Genomic DNA, 18,230 nt, shown 5'->3' with positions numbered 1-18,230 from the left:
AGGCGTGGACCTTTATCCAAACTGAAAAGTTGGACTCGAACTGAGGGTTTGATGGGACAGGGTGCCTATGGGGGTTAGTGTGTTTTGGGGGATGCTCTGTTCTGTTTTCTTTGGTGTTGGGTGGGGTTGGGCGAAATGGTTCGATGTGGGGGCTGTGTGATGTGGGCGTCGGTGTTGGAAGGACAGGGCCCTGCGGGGGGGGGGGGGGGGGGTCGGAGGCCCAGCGATGGGCAGTTGAGACAAGGCCACAAAAAGGGTTCTGCACCACAGGGGGCGGGGCCGGCTTGGATGGAAAGCGCGGGCTTTTTCCCGCGCTGGGGAAGGAAGGGGTCGGGGAAGGGCGGTGCTGGAGAGGAGCACACGCTGATTGCCAGGGGCAGGTGGAGGGATTCTCACACGGGGGAGGGGGTCGATGGAGTGGTGGGAGAGTGCGGGGTCAGCAGGAGTCAGTTGACTTACGGGAGTGCCATGGGGGGAGCAAAACGGCTAGAAGAGGATCTAGCTTTTTGGGGTCGGTGGGGGGGAGAAGAACTGGAGCTAGGAGAGAGAGTCGGGGCAGGGTCCGCCGCCTGAGGGAATGGAGGGTGCGGGAGGCGCGAGCACGTGGCTGGCCTAAAAAGGGAGATGGCTGGTCGGCGGCGGGGGGTCAAGAAGCCCCTTGACACTTCCGGGTGCGGCGATGACAGCTGAGTCGCACGTTTCGGCAGCTCCGGTGAAACGGACTTTTGGGCTCTTGATAGGAGCCCAACGGCAATTTTGACGGCTAAAAACACTGTGCGGTAAACCAGAAGGGAATCCCCCTGGATACGGATGAAAAAAGGAGAAAGTGGCCGGATTTGCAGTGGATCTTTAGAAACAGCGGCAAGGAAGGCAAGCAAAAACCAAGATGGCGTCGAAGGTGGCAGTTTAACATGGGCCCTGAACAACAAGAGTTCTTGAAATGCTGTGTGGAAGAGCTCAAAAGGAAATGAAGAAAGAGCTGTTGGCCCGATACTACAGGTGATCGAAGGGCTAAAGGAGGAACAAAAGACCCAGGAGCGGGAGCTTCGGGTCGTGAAGGCAAAGGCAGCCGAGAATGAGGACAACATACAGGGCCTGGGTGGTGAAGACGGAGACGCATGAGGCACATCAGAAACGATGTGTGGAAAGGTGGAGGCACTGGAGAACAACGCAAGGAGGAACAACCTGAGGGATTCTTGGTCTTCCTGAAGGTGCGGAGGGAGCGGACGTCGGGGCATGTGAGCACGATGCTGCACTCGTTAATGGGAGCGAGGCCCGGCGAGTCCGTTGGAGTGGAGGGAACAACCGAGTGATGGCGCGAGGACCGAGAGCAGGAGAAATTCCAGAGCCATAGTGGTGAGATTCCTCCGTTTTAAGGATAGAGAAATGGTCCTTAGGTGGGCAAAGAAAACTCGGAGCAGTAAATGGGAGAACGCAGTGATCCGCGTTTATCAAGACTGGAGTGCGGAGGTGCGAGAAGGAGGGCGAGCTTTAATCGGGCCAAGCCGGTGCTTCATAAAAAGAAGATAAAATTTGGAATGCTGCAACCGGCAAGACTGTGGGTCACATATCGAGGGAGGCACCACTACTTTGAGACGGCGGATGAAGCGTGGACTTTTATTGTGGAAGAAAAACTGGAATGAGCGGGTTATTAAAATGAACGTTCGAACAAAGTGGTGGGGCGAATGTGGGGGGCGAATGTGGGGGGGCGAAGAGGGGGGTTAAAAAGGGGGGGAAAGAGGAGTTTTATGTACTAATCCTGCGATGTGGTAACCTGCGATGTGGTAACTTTTCTCTCTTCCACAGGTGGTGATGGGGGGAGGTGGAGGAGATGGGGCGTTGGCCATTGGGGGCGGGGCAAGGGAGAAGCGCGGGCTTGGTTCCTGCGCTATGATAATCACGGCAGAATAGAGAAGCAGGAAGGAGGAGGTTGCACGGTGCGAGCCGAGGTCACGGGGGGGGGGGGGGGGGGGGGGAGCCGAGGTCGGCCAGAGTTTGCTGACTTCTGGAGCAACATGGGGGGAGTAATTACGCTAGCGGGGGATCTAGCGGGGGGAGTGGGAGGGGGGAATTACTGGGTTGCTGCTGCTGGGGAGAGGGGGGAGCTGGTATGGGAGGGGATGGGCGGGGGGGGGCACCGCCTGGGGAGATACAGCTGCGTGGGAACCGGGTGAGGTGCTGGAAAAAGGGGATGGCTAATCGACAAGGGGGGGGGGGGGTAGGAAGCCCCCCAACCCGGCTGGTCACGTGGAAAGTGAGGGGGGCTGAACGGGCCGATAAAGAGGGCACGGGTACTCGCACACCTTAAGAAACTTAAGGCAGATGTGATTATGTTACAGGAAACGCACCTGAAACTGATAGACCAGGTTAGGCTACGCAAAGGATGGGTGGGGCAGGTGTTCCATTCGGGGCTAGATGCGAAAAACGGGGGTGGCTATATTAGTGGGGAAGCAGGTAATGTTCGAGGCAAAGACTATAGTGGCGGATAACGGGGGCAGATACGTGATGGTGAGTGGCAAACTACAGGGGGAGACGGTGGTTTTGGTAAACGTATATGCCCCGAACTGGGATGATGCCAATTTATGAGGCGGATGCTAGGACGCATTCCGGACCTAGAGATGGGAAAGCTGATAATGGGGGGAGATTTTAATACGGTGTTGGAACCAGGGCTGGATAGGTCGAAGTCCAGGACTGGAAGGAGGCCGCAGCAGCCAAGGTACTTAAAGATTTTATGGAGCAGATGGGAGGTGTAGACCCGTGGAGATTTAGCAGACCTAGGAGTAAGGAGTTCTCGTTTTTCTCCTATGTCATAAAGTCTACTCGCGAATAGACTTTTTTGTGCTGGGAAGGGCATTGACCCGAAGGTGAGGGGAACGGAGTATACGGCTATAGCCATTTCGGATCACGCTCCACACTGGGTAGACTTGGAGATAGTGGAGGAAACAGGAGGGCGCCCACCCTGGAGAATGGACATGGGGACTAATGGCAGATGAGGGTGTGTGTCTAAGGGTGAGGGGGTGCATTGAAAAGTACTTGGAACTCAATGATAATGGGGAGTCCAGGTGGGAGTGGTCTGGAAGGCGTTGAAGGCGGTGGTTAGAGGGGAGCTGATATCAATAAGGGCACATAAAGGGAAGCAGGAGAATAAGGAACGGAGCAGCTGCTGCAAGAACTTTTGAGGGTGGACAGACAATATGCGGAAGCACCGGAGGAGGGACTGTACAGGGAAAGGCAAAGGCTACATGTAGAATTTGACTTGCTGACTACGGGCACTGCAGAGGCACAATGGAGGAAGGCACAGGGTGTACAGTACGAATATGGGGAGAAGGCGAGCAGGTTGCTGGCACACCAATTGAGGAAAAGGGGGAGCAGCGAGGGAAATAGGGGGAGTGAGGGATGAGGAAGGAGGAGATGGAGCAGGGAGCGGAGAGAGTGAATGGAGCGTTCAAGACATTTTATAAAAAATTATATGAAGCTCAACCCCCGGATGGGAGGGAGAGAATGATGGGCTTCTTGGATCGGCTGGAATTTCCCAAGGTGGAAGAGCAGGAAAGGGTGGGACTGGGAGCACAGATCGAGGTAGAAGAAGTGGTGAAAGGAATTAGGAGCATGCAGGCGGGAAAGGCCCCGGGACCGGATGGATTCCCAGTCGAATTCTATAGAAAATATGTGGACCTGCTCGCCCCGGTATTGACGAGGACCTTTAATGAGGCAAAGGAAAGGGGACAACTGCCCCCGACTATGTCTGAAGCAACGATATCGCTTCTCTTAAAGAAGGAAAAGGACCCGCTACAATGCGGGTCCTATAGACCAATTTCCCTCCTAAATGTAGATGCCAAGATCCTGGCCAAGGTAATGGCAATGAGAATAGAGGAATGTGTCCCGGGGGTGGTCCACGAGGACCAAACTGGGTTTGTGAAGGGGAGACAGCTGAACACGAATATACGGAGGCTGTTAGGGGTAATGATGATGGCACCACCAGAGGGGGAAACGGAGATAGTAGTGGCGATGGATGCCGAGAAAGCATTTGATAGAGTGGAGTGGGATTATTTGTGGGAGGTGTTGAGGAGATTTGGTTTTGGAGAGGGGTATGTTAGATGGGTGCAGCTGTTGTATAGGGCCCCGATGACGAGCGTGGTCACGAATGGACGGGGATCTGCATATTTTCGGCTCCATAGAGGGACAAGGCAGGGATGCCCTCTGTCCCCATTATTGTTTGCACTGGCGATTGAGCCCCTGGCGATAGCGTTGAGGGGTTCCAAGAAGTGGAGGGGAGTACTTAGAGGAGGAGAAGAACACCGGGTATCTTTGTATGCGGACGATTTGCTACTATACGTGGCAGACCCGGCGGAGGGGATGCCAGAAATAATGCGGATACTTGGGGAGTTTGGGGATTTTTCAGGGTATAAATTGAACATGGGGAAAAGTGAGTTGTTTGTGGTGCATCCAGGGGAGCAGAGTAGAGAAATAGAGGACCTACCGTTGAGGAAGGTAACAAGGGACTTTCGTTACCTGGGGATCCAGATAGCCAAGAATTGGGGCGCATTGCATAGGTTAAATTTAACGCGGTTGGTGGAACAAATGGAGGAAGATTTCAAGAGATGGGATATGGTATCCCCGTCACTGGCAGGGAGGGTGCAGGCGATTAAGATGGTGGTCCTCCCGAGATTCCTCTTTGTGTTTCAGTGCCTCCCGGTGGTGATCACGAAGGCTTTTTTTTAAAAAAGGATTGAAAAGAGCATCATGGGTTTTGTGTGGGCCGGGAAGACCCCGAGAGTGAGGAAGGGATTCTTACAGCGTAGCAGGGATAGGGGGGGGGCTGGCACTACCGAGCCTAAGTGAGTATTATTGGGCCGCTAATATTTCAATGGTGAGTAAGTGGATGGGAGAGGAGGAGGGAGCGGCGTGGAAGAGATTAGAGAGGGCGTCCTGGAGGGGGACTAGCCTACAGGCTATGGTGACAGCCCCATTGCCGTTCTCACCGAGGAACTACACCACAAGCCCGGTGGTGGTGGCTACACTGAAGACTTGGGGACAGTGGAGACGGCATAGGGGAAAGACTGGAGCCTTGGGGGGGGGGTCCCCGATAAGAAACAACCATAGGTTTGCCCCGGGGGGAATGGATGGGGGATATGGAATGTGGCAAAGAGCAGGAATAACGCAACTGAAAGATCGGTTTGTGGATGGGAAGTTCGCGAGTCTGGGAGCGCTGACCGAGAAATATGGGTTTCCCCAAGGGAATGCATTCAGGTATATGCAACTGAGGGCTTTTGCGAGGCAACAGGTGAGGGAATTCCCGCAGCTCCCGACACAAGAGGTGCAGGACAGAGTGATCTCAAAGACATGGGTGGGGGATGGTAAGGTGTCAGATATATATAGGGAAATGAGGGACGAAGGGGAGACTATGGTAGATGAACTAAAAGGGAAATGGGAAGAAGAGCTGGGGGAGGAGATTGAGGGGGGGCTGTGGGCAGATGCCCTAAGCAGGGTAAACCCGTCGTCCTCGTGTGCCAGGCTAAGCCTGATTCAGTTTAAGGTATTACACAGGGCACATATGACTGGAGCACGGCTCAGTAAATTTTTGGGGGTGGAGGATAGGTGTGCGAGGTGCTCGAGAAGCCCAGCGAATCATACCCATATGTTTTGGTCATGCCCGGCACTGCAGGGGTTTTGGATGGGGGTGACAAATGTGCTTTCAAAAGTAGTGGGGGTCCGGGTCGAACCAAGCTGGGGGTTGGCTATATTTGGGGTTGCACAAGAGCCGGGAGTGCAGGAGGCGAGAGAGGCCGATGTTTTGGCCTTTGCGTCCCTAGCAGCCCGGCGCAGGATATTGTTAATGTGGAAAGAAGCCAAGCCCCCGGGGGTGGAGACCTGGATAAATGACATGGCAGGGTTTATAAAGCTAGAGCGGATTAAGTACGTTCTAAGGGGGTCGGCTCAAGGGTTCACCAGGCGGTGGCAACCGTTCGTCGAATACCTCGCAGAAAGATAGATGGAATGGAAAAAAGGCAGCAGCAGCAGCCCAGGATCGGGGGGGGGGGGGGGAGGAGGAACCAGAAGGACTCTCAGGGTTGTTAATATATACTGTATAATATGTATAGGTCGTTGCGACAGATAATTATATCTTGGACTGTTAAATTATATTTTTGGAGAGTGTTACTTGTGATAAGGCAGTTGCCAATTAGGGTTAGTTTTCATTTTTGTTATTTATTATTTATTCATTTTTTGTTTATAAAATAGGTCATTTGTTATTTGTGTTGTTATAATATTGTGTAAAGGATGCACAATGTACTGTGTTGGTTGACCAAAAATTTTCAATAAAATATTTATTAAAAAAAAGAAGCCCCTTGACCCGGCTGATAACTTGGAATGGAATGTGAGGGGCCAGAACTGGCCAGTCAAGAGGGCCTCGGTATTCGCGCATCTAAAGGGGCTGAAGGCAGATGTGGTTATGCTCCAGGAGACGCATTTGAAGGTGGCAGATCAGGTTAGGCTGAGAAAGGGGTGGGTAGGGCAGGTCTTCCAGTCGGGGTTGGATGTGAAGAATAGAGGGGGTGGCGAATCTGGTGGGGAAGCGGGTGTTGTTTGAGGCGCTGAACATTGTGGCAGATAATGGAGGCCAGTACGTGATGGTGAGTGGTAGGTTGCAGGGGGTGCAATTGGGAGGATGCCGGATTTATGAAGCACATGTTGGGTTGGATTCTGGATTTGGAGGCGGGGGGGGGGGGGGGGGGGGGGTGGATCCATGGGGGTTTGCCAGGCCGCTGGCCAGGACATTTTCCTTCCCCCCCCCCCCCCCCCCCCCCCCCCCCCCCCCCCCACCTCCATAAAGCCTATCCCGGATAGATTTTTTAATCGTGAGTAGGGCGCTAATCCCAAGAGTGGAGGGCATGGAATATTCGGCCATAGCCATTTCAGATCATGCCCCGCATTGGGTGGAGCTGGAGGAGGAGGGACCAGCGCCCGTTGTGGCACCTCAATGTGGAACTGTTGGCAGACGAGGTGGTGTGCAGGCAGATTCGGGTGTGCATCGAAAGATACTTAGAGGCCAATGACAATGGGGAGGTGCAGGTGGGGGTAGTCCTGGAGGCGTTGGTCAGGGGAGAGCTAATCTCCATTAGGGCCCATAGGGAGGAGAGAGAGAGAGAGAGAGAGAGAGAGACTTGTGGGGGATATATTAAAGGTGTACAAGAGCTATGCAGAGGCCCCCCAAGGAGGGACTACTTAGGTAGCGACGGAACCTCCAGACGGAATTCGACTTGCTGACTACTGGGAAAGCAGAGGCGCAGTGGAGGAAAGCGCAGGGGGCGGCGTACGTGTATGGAGAGCGGGCGAGTCGGATGCTGGCACATCAGCTTCGGAAGAGGGAGGCAGCGAGGGAGATTGGTGGAGTTAGGGATAAAAGGGGGGAAACTCTGTGCGGAGTGCAGTGGGAATAAACAAGACATTCAGGGGCTTCTGAGGAGCTGTGCAGGTCGGAGCCCCCGACGGGGAGGGGGGTTGCGCCAATTTCTAGATCAGCTGAGGTTCCCGAGAGTGGAGGAAGAGCAGGTGTTGGGCTAGGGGCACCAATTGGGCTGAACGAGCTGGCTAAGGGGCTAGGGAGCATGCAGGCAGGGAAGGCCTCAGGGCCGGATGGGTTCCCGGTAGGATTTTATAGGAAGTACGTGGACCTGCTGGGCCCGCTGCTATTGAGGACTTTCAATGAGGCGAGGGAGGGGGGGGAATCTTGCCCCCGACAATGTCCAGGGCGCTGATCTCTTTGATCTTGAAGCGGGACAAGGACTCGATTTAATGCATCCACGGCATCAGTGTGCTGTGGAAGCCACCCCCAAGGTGCTTGCTTCTTGAGAAGGTCGGACAGGGGAGGGGCTGCCTTTGTGGCAAAACCCTATTCCTACAGTAGCCAACCAGTCCTAGAAATGACCGGAGAGCTGTGACATTATGGGGCAGGGGTAATTTGACGATCGAGTCGATTTGTTTCTGCACAATCTCGCATTTGCCACGTGTGATCACTGTGCCTAAGTAAATCACTTGTTCCTGTAAAATCTGGGCCTTTTTGGGGTTCACTTTACAGCCAATTTGTTGAAGGAGTCCTAATAGTTCTGCGAGAAGCGAAACGTGCTCGCCCTTTGTGTCAGTCTGTAAAAGCAGATCATCTACATATTGGACCAGATAATCGGGTCGGGAAAATTTTGCTAAACCATCTGCCAGCTGTCGGTGGAAAATGGAGGGGGAGTTGTGGAAGCCTTGTGGAAGGCACGTCCACGTATATTGCTGTCCCTGGAAGGTGAATGCGAATTTATATTGGCACGCTTTATCCAATGGAATGGACCAAAAGCCGTTGCTAATGTCCGAAACCAAAAAGAATTTTGACTGTAGTCCCTGTTTGAGCATTGTCTCGGGACTCGTGACTACGGTGGGGGCTGCTACTGGGGTTACTTTGTTTAGTTCCCGATAATCGATGGCCAGTCGCCATGATCCATCGGGTTTCCTGACGGGCCAAATTGGTGCATTATTCGTGGAGGCTACTGATCGAAGTACGCCTTGGTCACGCAAACTCTGAATAACTTTTGAGATTTCTCCCTCTGCTTCTTGGGGAAAACTGTACTGCTTTTGGGGTCGGGACCTGTATACGTTCACCAAGCCAGCGATCTTGCCACAGTCATGATTGTGCTGTGCAAATTCTGTGTCGCTGCAGGACTTCCCTAACTTCTTTATTCTGACTAATGGCTCGGGGGATCATAAGTCTCCTACTGCACTAATTCTATTTTCACAGTCTCCAACTGCGAGCGTGGCGGGGGCTCGTGCTGCCTTTGCCATTCTCCACACACATTTGTTTACTGGGTCGAATGATAGATTGTGGGAGCTCATAAAGTCAACACCTAAAATGTGTTTGGCTGTCTGGGGTAGGTAGACTAGAACTACGGGGTGTTTAGTCTTAATGTTCCCTATCTGAATCGCTACAGGGGCTGAAATGTGTCCTTGCTGTAAGTGCCCTGTAAAACCGCTGAGTAATGGTGTCTGTGGTGGGCCATGTGTCTCTCTGAAACATCGTGGAGGAATTAAGCGGGACCCTCCTGTATCCCAGAGAAATTCTACGGGGTGTCCCCGGATTGTGCCTGCCACTACCGGCCTTCCGGATTTGTCCCAAAGGGTGTCGCAGACCCAAGTTGGGGAGTCCGAACACAGTCAGTCGGTGCCGTTCATATCTGCGTTATCGGAATGGGTGCTAACACTTTGAATTGGCTTGGCCCTATTCTTATTCAGGGTGCCTGTCTGCTGGTTGCGCTGCTGCTTCTGGGCGCATTGCACTCTCATGCGTAGTGTCCTAAACACTCCTGGGATTTAGTTTGCCGTGGGCTTTCTTCCCTTGTTCATCCATGCGGGGTTCTGGTGTGTCCTAACTGGATGCATGTTCGCATCTTCCTGCTCTTCCTCTGCTCTATCATAAGCTGATTTACCTTGAACGGACTGTTCCCAAGCGCGGGACAATCTTTTTAAAACCAATTTCTCGTTGTGGGCCTCATCCTGAGGTCGTAATTTGCGCAAGCTCTCTGTCCTGCTTCTGTTGCATGAGAAACTAGGTTGCGGGTCCATTTGGCCATATTGTCTGGGGTCAAATGGGCGCAGGCTAACTCTCCAAACACCGCTGTATAATGAACCCACAAGCTTCCAGCAAGTGCTGTGGGGTGCTCGGTCTTTTTCTGCCTACATTTGTTTTGGCCTTTTACGGGGTCTCCTTTGTTGCAGCCGATCGCATCTAGGATCGCTGCATGCATTTCTTGGAGGGTGCCTCCTCCTACATTCCGTGGGTCGGGAAGGGCTGCCGCGACTGAGGAGTCGAGGCTCAGAACGGTGAGCTTCACTTGCTCTTTTTCATCCAGGCCGTACATGGTCGCCTGTTATTTTAATCTCGCAAAGTAATGGTGAGGGTCCGATGTGGGTAGGAACGGTGTAATCTTGTCGCACGCGTCCCTTAATTGAGTGACAGTTAATGGGGTGGTCTATAGAAAATCTGGGTCTCCTTCCACTGTGGCCCTGCGCTGTGTGGTGACAGGGTTCATAGGATTGTGTTCTGCCTGTGCAGTCGGGGGTTGGGGTGCTTTTCGTTTTTGTGGTTTGTCCTATGTACATGTTCCAAGTATATATCTATGGGCAGTCTCATTTAACTCCTGCCAATCAGGGCCATTTTCTTGGTCTAATTGGGATCCAAACGTGTCCTGGAACCCATTTTGGACAGAAACCAGCAATTGCAGTTCTGCAATTTGCTTCCGGCATTTTGCGTGATCTACCGAGCTCTGCCTGTGTACCATCATGGAAGTGTGGAGTGCTCGTAGGGCTGCTTTTAAATAGTTACATTGCTTCTGTAACTGCTCAACTTGGTGTTCCGTTTCCTCTCTTACCAACACAGCACGTTGCGCGTCTTGGTCAGCCTCATCATATTGCGACTGAAGGCTGCTTAAATGGGCGAGACAGGATTGGTGTGCCCATTTGACATCAACCATCTCCTTGTCCTTCGCCGCTATCTGCTCTCTCAGTTCCCCGTTTTCTTTCTCATACTCATTCACGTCTCCTTCACTATTCTTGTCTCTCTCTTCAATCTCTGTGCCTCGCAATTGTGCCAAGCAGGACACTATTGCCATCGGCTTGCGAGCTTTCCCTAAGCTCTTCCTATGGATCGGTCAGGTTCTCCCACCTATACTTCCGGGACCTGTTTCATCATTCACACAAAATTCACTCCAAAGGGGCCATCCTTTCCCTTTGAGATATTTTCTGATCTCCTCTTCCCATACAGGACACTGTCCTACTCTACTGGTCGCTGCGACCTAGAATTCTTGGGGGTTCATAAGACGTTCCATTGCCTTCATTGACATTTCTATCACTATCTCTGGGGTCTCTACCGAATTTGGAACAGGGGGCGATAAAGTGGTGATGTAAACACTGGTACGGCTTACGCTAATTTCCGGCCTACAAAACTCCCGACTGTTTTACACAACCAAATTCTCTCCGGTTTACCTTGCATCCCTGTTAGTACGCATGCAAATAACACACTCCGGCATCTTGGAGGTTTGATCAGTATTGGTCTTATGCTTGTGGTTTTCCTTTTTTCCCCCCAATTGGATTCTAATTCAAATTTGGGTTCTCTCTGAGTGACTAGGCCACTTCTAGGTCGAGTCCTGTCGGATGTCGCCAGTAATGTTGCTCTGTTTCTCTGGTTATGAATATGCCGGTCAATATGGTCGCCTTCCTTAATCCTAATTATGTTTGCTTTAGAGTTGCCAGGTATCTCTCGATACCGCCACAAGGTTCAAACCCGAATACTGATCAAAGAGTCAATACACCAATTAGTTAGTTCAAAATCAATACTATTTATTTACACACAGTAATATCTACTCATGCACAAAGTACTACAAACTAAACTCTCTCTAATGCTATCGCCTCTACTTAGCTTCGGGTGCCCACTCAGTCAAAGGAACAATGGCCGTTGTTCGGATCGGAGGTTGTTGGGTTCGTAGTGATACAGGAGAACAGCTAAGGTAGTCTGTCTGGTAGCGTGCGTTGACCTTGGACTTGCGTGCTTGTGGTGCAGCTGGTGGATGGGTCTCTCCGCTTTGAGAGCCAAATCCAAGAGAGCAATTCTCTCGTGGGTGTTCCTTTTTATACCCGGAGGGGCTTCGCCCGCTTTTAGGCGGGCCTTGAACTTGGCCCCAATTAATTGGGCTGCTTCTCAATCACTGGTATTGATCTTGACCAATAAAGGGGTGGGTGCCGATGGCTGGGCGTGTCTTTGGTGGCCGTTGGCCTTGCTTTGTTTGTGCTTTCGATTGGGAAACTGGCGCCGGGATGTCGGAAATAGTATCGGCTGCTTGAGTGTCTTTCCATTGTTCCCGGAGATGGCTGTCAAAATGTTAATTGACCTATAGTTTCAATTCCACCTGGGAGCTGTCTCTCCAATATGCATACAGGCTGTGTGCCTGCTTGTTTTCCTACCATTGTCCACAGTTCCCTACATTCTTTGCAAGCATCCATTTTGTATTCTGGAAGTGGCCATCCCAGATGGCAAGGTTGATGGCGACATTCCCGGTGGACACCGGTGTCAGGAACCCTACGGATTATGTGGCCACGATGCTTGGCAAACTGGTTGGATGCTGCCAGTTTTTCCAGCACTTACTGTTTAAATGACACAGCTTGCATGTTCCCCTCCAAACCACACCATCTTGACTTGGAACTGTTTTGTCAATGGATCAAGAACCTGGGATTCCTCCTGGTGTATCCACACCACACAAACTGCAGCAGTTCAAGAAGGCAGCTCAACATCACACCAAGGACAATTAGGGATAGGCAACAAATGTTGGCCTTGCCAGCAGCTTACATTCCATTAGATATAGAAAATAAATCTATGAAAGGACCAAAGGCAGCCAGCCATTTGGCCAGTGTCCGAGACGGTTTGTTTCTGGAGCAACCCAAAATTTATCTACTGTACAGCATTTTTGCTACAGTACTATATCATCTGCTTTACTCAATAACTCTTAAAATGGAATTGGTCTCAGTTCCTGTTGCACAGCATTGCATGCTCCACCAAAAACTTATGAGAAGAATTTTGTAACTTCTTTTTTACAACTTAAATTGGCTTTCCACAGTAACTTCATACTTGTGACAATAAAAGGTTATTATTAATCGTTCCTAATTCACTAAGAAAAAAAAAGTTTATAGACTATAAACCTAATTTTCTTCCTAACTACAGGATCTGACATCCAGGGGCTGGTTTAGCTCACTGGGCAGACCAAGGCAGGCCAGCAGCACGGTTCAATTCCCGTACCAGCCTCCCCGAACAGGCGCCGGAATGTGGTGACTCGGGGCTTTTCACAGTAACTTAATTGAAGCCCACTCGTGACAATAAGCGATTTATTTTCATTCATGTAAATAAATGGTGTGCATTTTGACTTTAACACCTTTTATTATGAAGTCCCAAGATGACAGATATTATTCTAGTTCAAATATAAGAACGAGGATCATGTGTAGGCAATTCAGTTCGAGCCTGCTCCGCCATTCAATATGATCATGGCTGGTCTCCTCTCGGCCTCAACTCTACGTTCCTGCTGGTTCTCAATAACCCTTTAACCCATTACTAATTAAAATCGGTCTACCCCCTCGTTAGATTTACTCAATGTCCCGGCATACACCACACTTTGAGGTATTCTACAAGACCCTTTGAGAATAATTTCTTCTCATTTCTGTTTTAAAACCGCTACTACCCCTTATCCTAAAACTATGACCTTCTCCACAAGAGAAAGCATCCACTAGACATCAACTTTGTCAATAGCTTTTATCATCTTATATACATCAATTCCTAGTTGTGGTCTAAGTAATGTTTTGGGTAAGTTTTTTTATTTTTTTCCTTTTGTACACATTTTTAAAAAAATGCTATCAGGGCGGCACGATCAAACAGTGGTTAGCACTGCTGCTCACAGCACCGGGCTGGTTCAATTCCGGCCTTGGGTGACTGTGTGGAGTTTGCACTTTCTCCCATGTCTCGTGGGTTTCCTCTGGGTGCTCCAGTTTCATCCCACAGTCCAAAGATGTGTAGATTAGCTGGATTGGCCATGCTAAATTGCCCCTTGTCCAAAGGTTAGGTGGGGTTACTGGGATAGGGTGGAAGCGTGGGCTTAAGTAGGGTGACCCTTCAGTGGGTCAGTGTAGACTCGATGGGGCGAGTATCCTCTTTCTTCACTTTAATTATATGATTCTACGGCTTTATCTAATTGAGCTCAGTTATAGAAAAGTATTATTTGCATCCACAGGTGTCTACAGATCTTTCCATTTTTTTCACTGCATATACTCCCATTCTCTTTAGGCAGCAGGGTAACACAGTGGTTAACATTGTTTCTTCACAGCCCCATGCCCAATTCGCGCTTAGGTCACCGTCTGTATTGAGTCTGCACGCTCTCCCAGTGTCTGCGTGGGTTTCCTCCGGGTGCTCCAGTTTCCTCCCACAAGTCCCGAAAGACACGCTTGTTAGGTGAATTGGACATTCTAAATTCTCCCTCCATGTACCGAACAGGCACCAAGGGGATTTTCACAGTAACTTCATTGCAGTGTTAATGTAAGCCTACTTGTGACAATAAAGATTATTATTCTCCTTAAATACATTATCTGACACTTGTATCCACACTAAATTGCATCTGCATGGGCCGAATTTCGAGACAGTCTTCCGCTGTGTCGAAACCAAATTATTTGTATATTCATTTAAGAAAAAAGTGGGACCCGGAACTGCCCACGGGGAACATTATTTAAAACAATTCTGCACAGCCTTTATCTACCTAGTTATTCTCTTTAAACTTAGTTTTGGCAGTGAATAGTGGAAGGTTAATTAACCATGAGCCCATAATTGTGCTCCAACTTGATTGCACCGGACGTTTAAAAGACAACCCAACAGTAGTGAGCTTTAAACAAACTGGCCCTTAACCAGGTAGTGATGTAAAATAATATATGGGTGTGCTGGGAGAACTGACAATAAATAGATGTAGTGTTAGCTTAGGTGGAGTCTATTGCATCTTCTATCAGGCGGAGATGTTTTCCAAGATAGCTGTAGATATTACATAAAATGAAACATAACTGATTGATGCAATCCTGTTTGCCAAAATATATAGAATTGCTAAAACCCCAATTACCCCTTCAAATAATGTAGAAAAATGGTCAAAAAGTCAAACTTTCCTACCCACAGTATAAAATGGGTTATTTAGCATAATGTTTTCTTTAAATATAAGCTTTACAAATCTGACCAAATATAACATCCAAGTGACAAATGACTCATCCAAAACTACTTATAATCTACCTATAATCTTTAAACTTCAGAAGCAATGAACCCCCCAAAACCCTTTCCAAGAAATACACCTCGCCATTAGCCCTGTACATTACCATTGAAAGATAGTGTTCATCTTTCAATATATAGAATGTTTCTCGGCACAAAAGAAAACTTATCCAATCCTTCCTGCATCAGTTTCCAGAGACAAGCAACTTCAGATTGCAAGACTCAAGCTACTTTGTTCTTAGTCGCTGCAATCCAGTAGCCACTTATTAATTCCTGCTCAGACGTATCAAGTGATTTTACAGTTGGTTACAAACATACGAATTAAGCGCGGGTGGCCATTCAAGCCTGCTCCACCATTCAATACAATAGCTGATTATAACCTCCGCATTCTCATCTACCCAGATAACTTTGTACCCCCTTATTTATCAAGAACCTATCTAGCTCTGCCTGAAAAGTATTCAAACACTCTGCTTCCACGACATTATACACTTTGAGATAAAAACACAATGGATCAAAATGGCAGACCTATGACTTCAGAAAAAATAATCCTAACTTCTGTCTTAAAGAGATGTGGTCTCAGCAATACCCTGTATTACTGAAGCATAACCTCTATTTTTGTAATTCATTTCCCACACCATAACATTCTATTAGTTTTCCTTCGTACTTACTGTACTGGCATACTAAACTTCAGTGATTTCTGCACTAGGACACTCCAATTCCTCTGTATTCTCTAACCATTTAAACAATGTGTTTCTTTTTACTCTTCCTGCCAAAATTGACAATTGTACATTTTCCCACATTATATTCCATTTGTCAGATCTTTGCTCATACTTTAGCTATATCCCTTTGTAGCCTCCATATGTCCTCGTCACGACTTACTTTCCCTTATAGGATCAGCAAATTTAATAATAGCAAGCCAATATTTCCTGGAAATTGCTTTAAAATTCAATCTGGCTCAGATCAATAAACTTGACAAGGACTCTTGACGAACGGTTCCCCGATCCCATCTAATTTATAGACACTAAATGGTCACATCAGTTTGAAGATTAATGCCACAAGAGTAGTTAACTTTAAAAGAACAAAAAGAGAATAAATTAGATTGTGGGTGGTGGGGGCAGGCCAAAGTAACAATGGCCATTTCAGTCGTCTATACATCACTACTCAAACTCTCCTACAATTTTCGTTCATTACAAAATTATAAATAAACAAAACAGTGCTACGATAACTGGAGTTATACACTTTTGAGATAAAACACAATGTATTGAAATGGCAACGACAATGCATGCAGAAAGCGGAGCTGTAATTTATCTTCCCCATTGGGCCTTTTCAATAAAATGAAGAATATGGGTGCAGTATGCATCAACAATACTCGACGCAAGAAGATCACAGCATAGACCTCCACAAAAGGAAGGCATTTGCACATTCAGGAAAATTCTAAATAAAGTATGCCCCAAAGATGATTGGAAAAATGACAAATCAGTCTAATCATCATGGAGCAACGAGGACAAGCTATAATTTTGTCTAACATCAACATATCCTTGCTGCTCGCTAACTGGAGTGGTGCCAATTCATCATTAACTCAGGTCTTATTTTTTTCCATAACATTGTTGGGGAATCTCTTTCAGTTTCCTTATGTACCCAGCCATTTCTGTCCATTCTTCATCTTCAGGCCTTGGTGGGCTCATATGTGGCATTAGTTTGATACAACAATGCGATCTCAGCAGCATATTTACGTCATTTTATTACTCAACTGCAATGAATAAAGAGGAAATGTTTACTTCAAATACAGCCTGTACAGATGTAAATGATAGAGGTACAGCCACGGCAGAGATGAATTTGACAAGCTTTTTCTCCGATGGAATTACTCGTTTCATTCTTTTAACAAAAATGAAGGAATCAAGTATTTCAGTTGCAAAGTTAAGAATAAAACACTCATGAGAACATCAAAGCAAAATGTAAGAAATCACCAAAACGAATCAGAGACACAGGGTTACATCCTTGACCTACTTCTTCCCAATGACGGATGATATGCTCACAAGTAAACACTCTGGCTCCCCACCCCCACTGGTTCCACTAACTACCCCTCACTTTGACCTCCTCCATTTGCCCCCCATTCTGCCCTGCTCCATTCGCCACCCCACTCTGCCCTCCTCCACCCAGTTTAAACTAGTGGCTCCACGTGCTGCTGTTGCTTATAAACACCCCCCACTCTCCCCTCATCCCTCCCAATCTGCCGTCATCCATCTCCCCCCCCCTCCACTGTGCCCTCACCCACCACCCACACTCTGCCCTCGCCCACCTCCCCCCACCCAACCCCAGTTTAAATTAATACTCTCCCCTCCCACTCTGCCCTCACCCACCCCAGTTTAAACTAATTCTCTGCACCCACCACTCTTCCCTCACCCCCACATTTAACTCCAACGCCGGCATCTCCACATCATGCCCACATTTAAACTAACGGCTGCGCGTGCTTCTGTTGCTTATAAACCGCCCCGCCGGCGGTTTCAGGGACAATGGCCGCAACCATCCCACAGCTTCGTCTTTCCTTGGATCCAAGGCGCCGTGGGGGAGGGGGGAGGGCCTTCGTTTCAGCTTCGCAACACTCACCCTAACCCAACAGCGGCCACAGGAAACGGCGGGCCGCTTCCCCCAGCACTTACCGAAAGTCCTCCGCTGTTTGAAGGATTTCTCTGACGGCATTCTGAACTGTGGCTGCCCTGAGGCCGGGCTGGGTTCCTAGCACAGGCCCAGTTTCCGTAATGCTCCGCTCTCCTCCTCCGCCAGCCCAGCCGCTCCGTCCTCTGACTGTCAACTGTTTGCGCGCGCACCCCAACTTAACTCCGCCGTCGCAGCTGCCATTCGCCCAGCCTGGGATTGACGTTCCAATCAGCCAATCAGCCGGCAGACTCATGTCCTGCCCCGCCGGCCTGACTGACAGGCGGTTCCGGTCTCTGATTGGCTAAGGCCGCCGGGATTTAATATTATGCAGATAATTCTGCCCGGTAACTTCTCCCATTGCTCAGAACGGCACAAGAGGCGGGACGCAAGCAGCCCAGCGGCTGCTCTGATTGGCCACATAGCGCTTTGACATCAAATTAGGTTGAATAGATTGTTGGAATCGAGAAGTAAACAAGTCGAAGAGCGCAAGCGCGGCTGAACCTGGTAACCAACTCAGCCCTGGCCACTGGGTGGGCCTGCTCAGGCCTTCTGCACAGCACTGGATCCCGGGGCTGTTTAGCACAGGGGTAAATCGCTGGCTTTGAAAGCAGAACAAGGCAGGCCAGCAGCACGGTTCAATTCCCGTAACAACCTCCCGGAACAGGCGCCGGAATGTGGCGACTTTTCACAGTAACTTCATTTGAAGCCTACTTGTGAAAAGCGATTTTCATTTCATTTCACTAGCTGCAGGCTCATC

The 18,230-nt window shown here is 49.3% G+C and overlaps 1 protein-coding gene across 1 annotated transcript in view; it reads right to left on the bottom strand.

Annotated features, from left to right (window-relative positions):
* map1lc3b (microtubule-associated protein 1 light chain 3 beta) overlaps window positions 1-17,643 on the bottom strand; it is a 36,402-nt gene extending 18,759 nt beyond the window's left edge. Inside the window, exon 1 of the mRNA XM_072518065.1 lies at window positions 17,476-17,643. Coding sequence (XP_072374166.1) covers window positions 17,476-17,515 — 40 coding nt within the window. The 5' untranslated portion in view covers window positions 17,516-17,643. The remainder of the gene's footprint in view (window positions 1-17,475) is intronic.
* Between the last annotated feature and the right edge of the window lie 587 nt (window positions 17,644-18,230).

The sequence above is a fragment of the Scyliorhinus torazame genome, chromosome 10 (assembly GCF_047496885.1).
Source record: "Scyliorhinus torazame isolate Kashiwa2021f chromosome 10, sScyTor2.1, whole genome shotgun sequence".
Taxonomy (NCBI): domain Eukaryota; kingdom Metazoa; phylum Chordata; class Chondrichthyes; order Carcharhiniformes; family Scyliorhinidae; genus Scyliorhinus; species Scyliorhinus torazame.
This window is presented reverse-complemented; position numbering and strand designations above follow the sequence as displayed.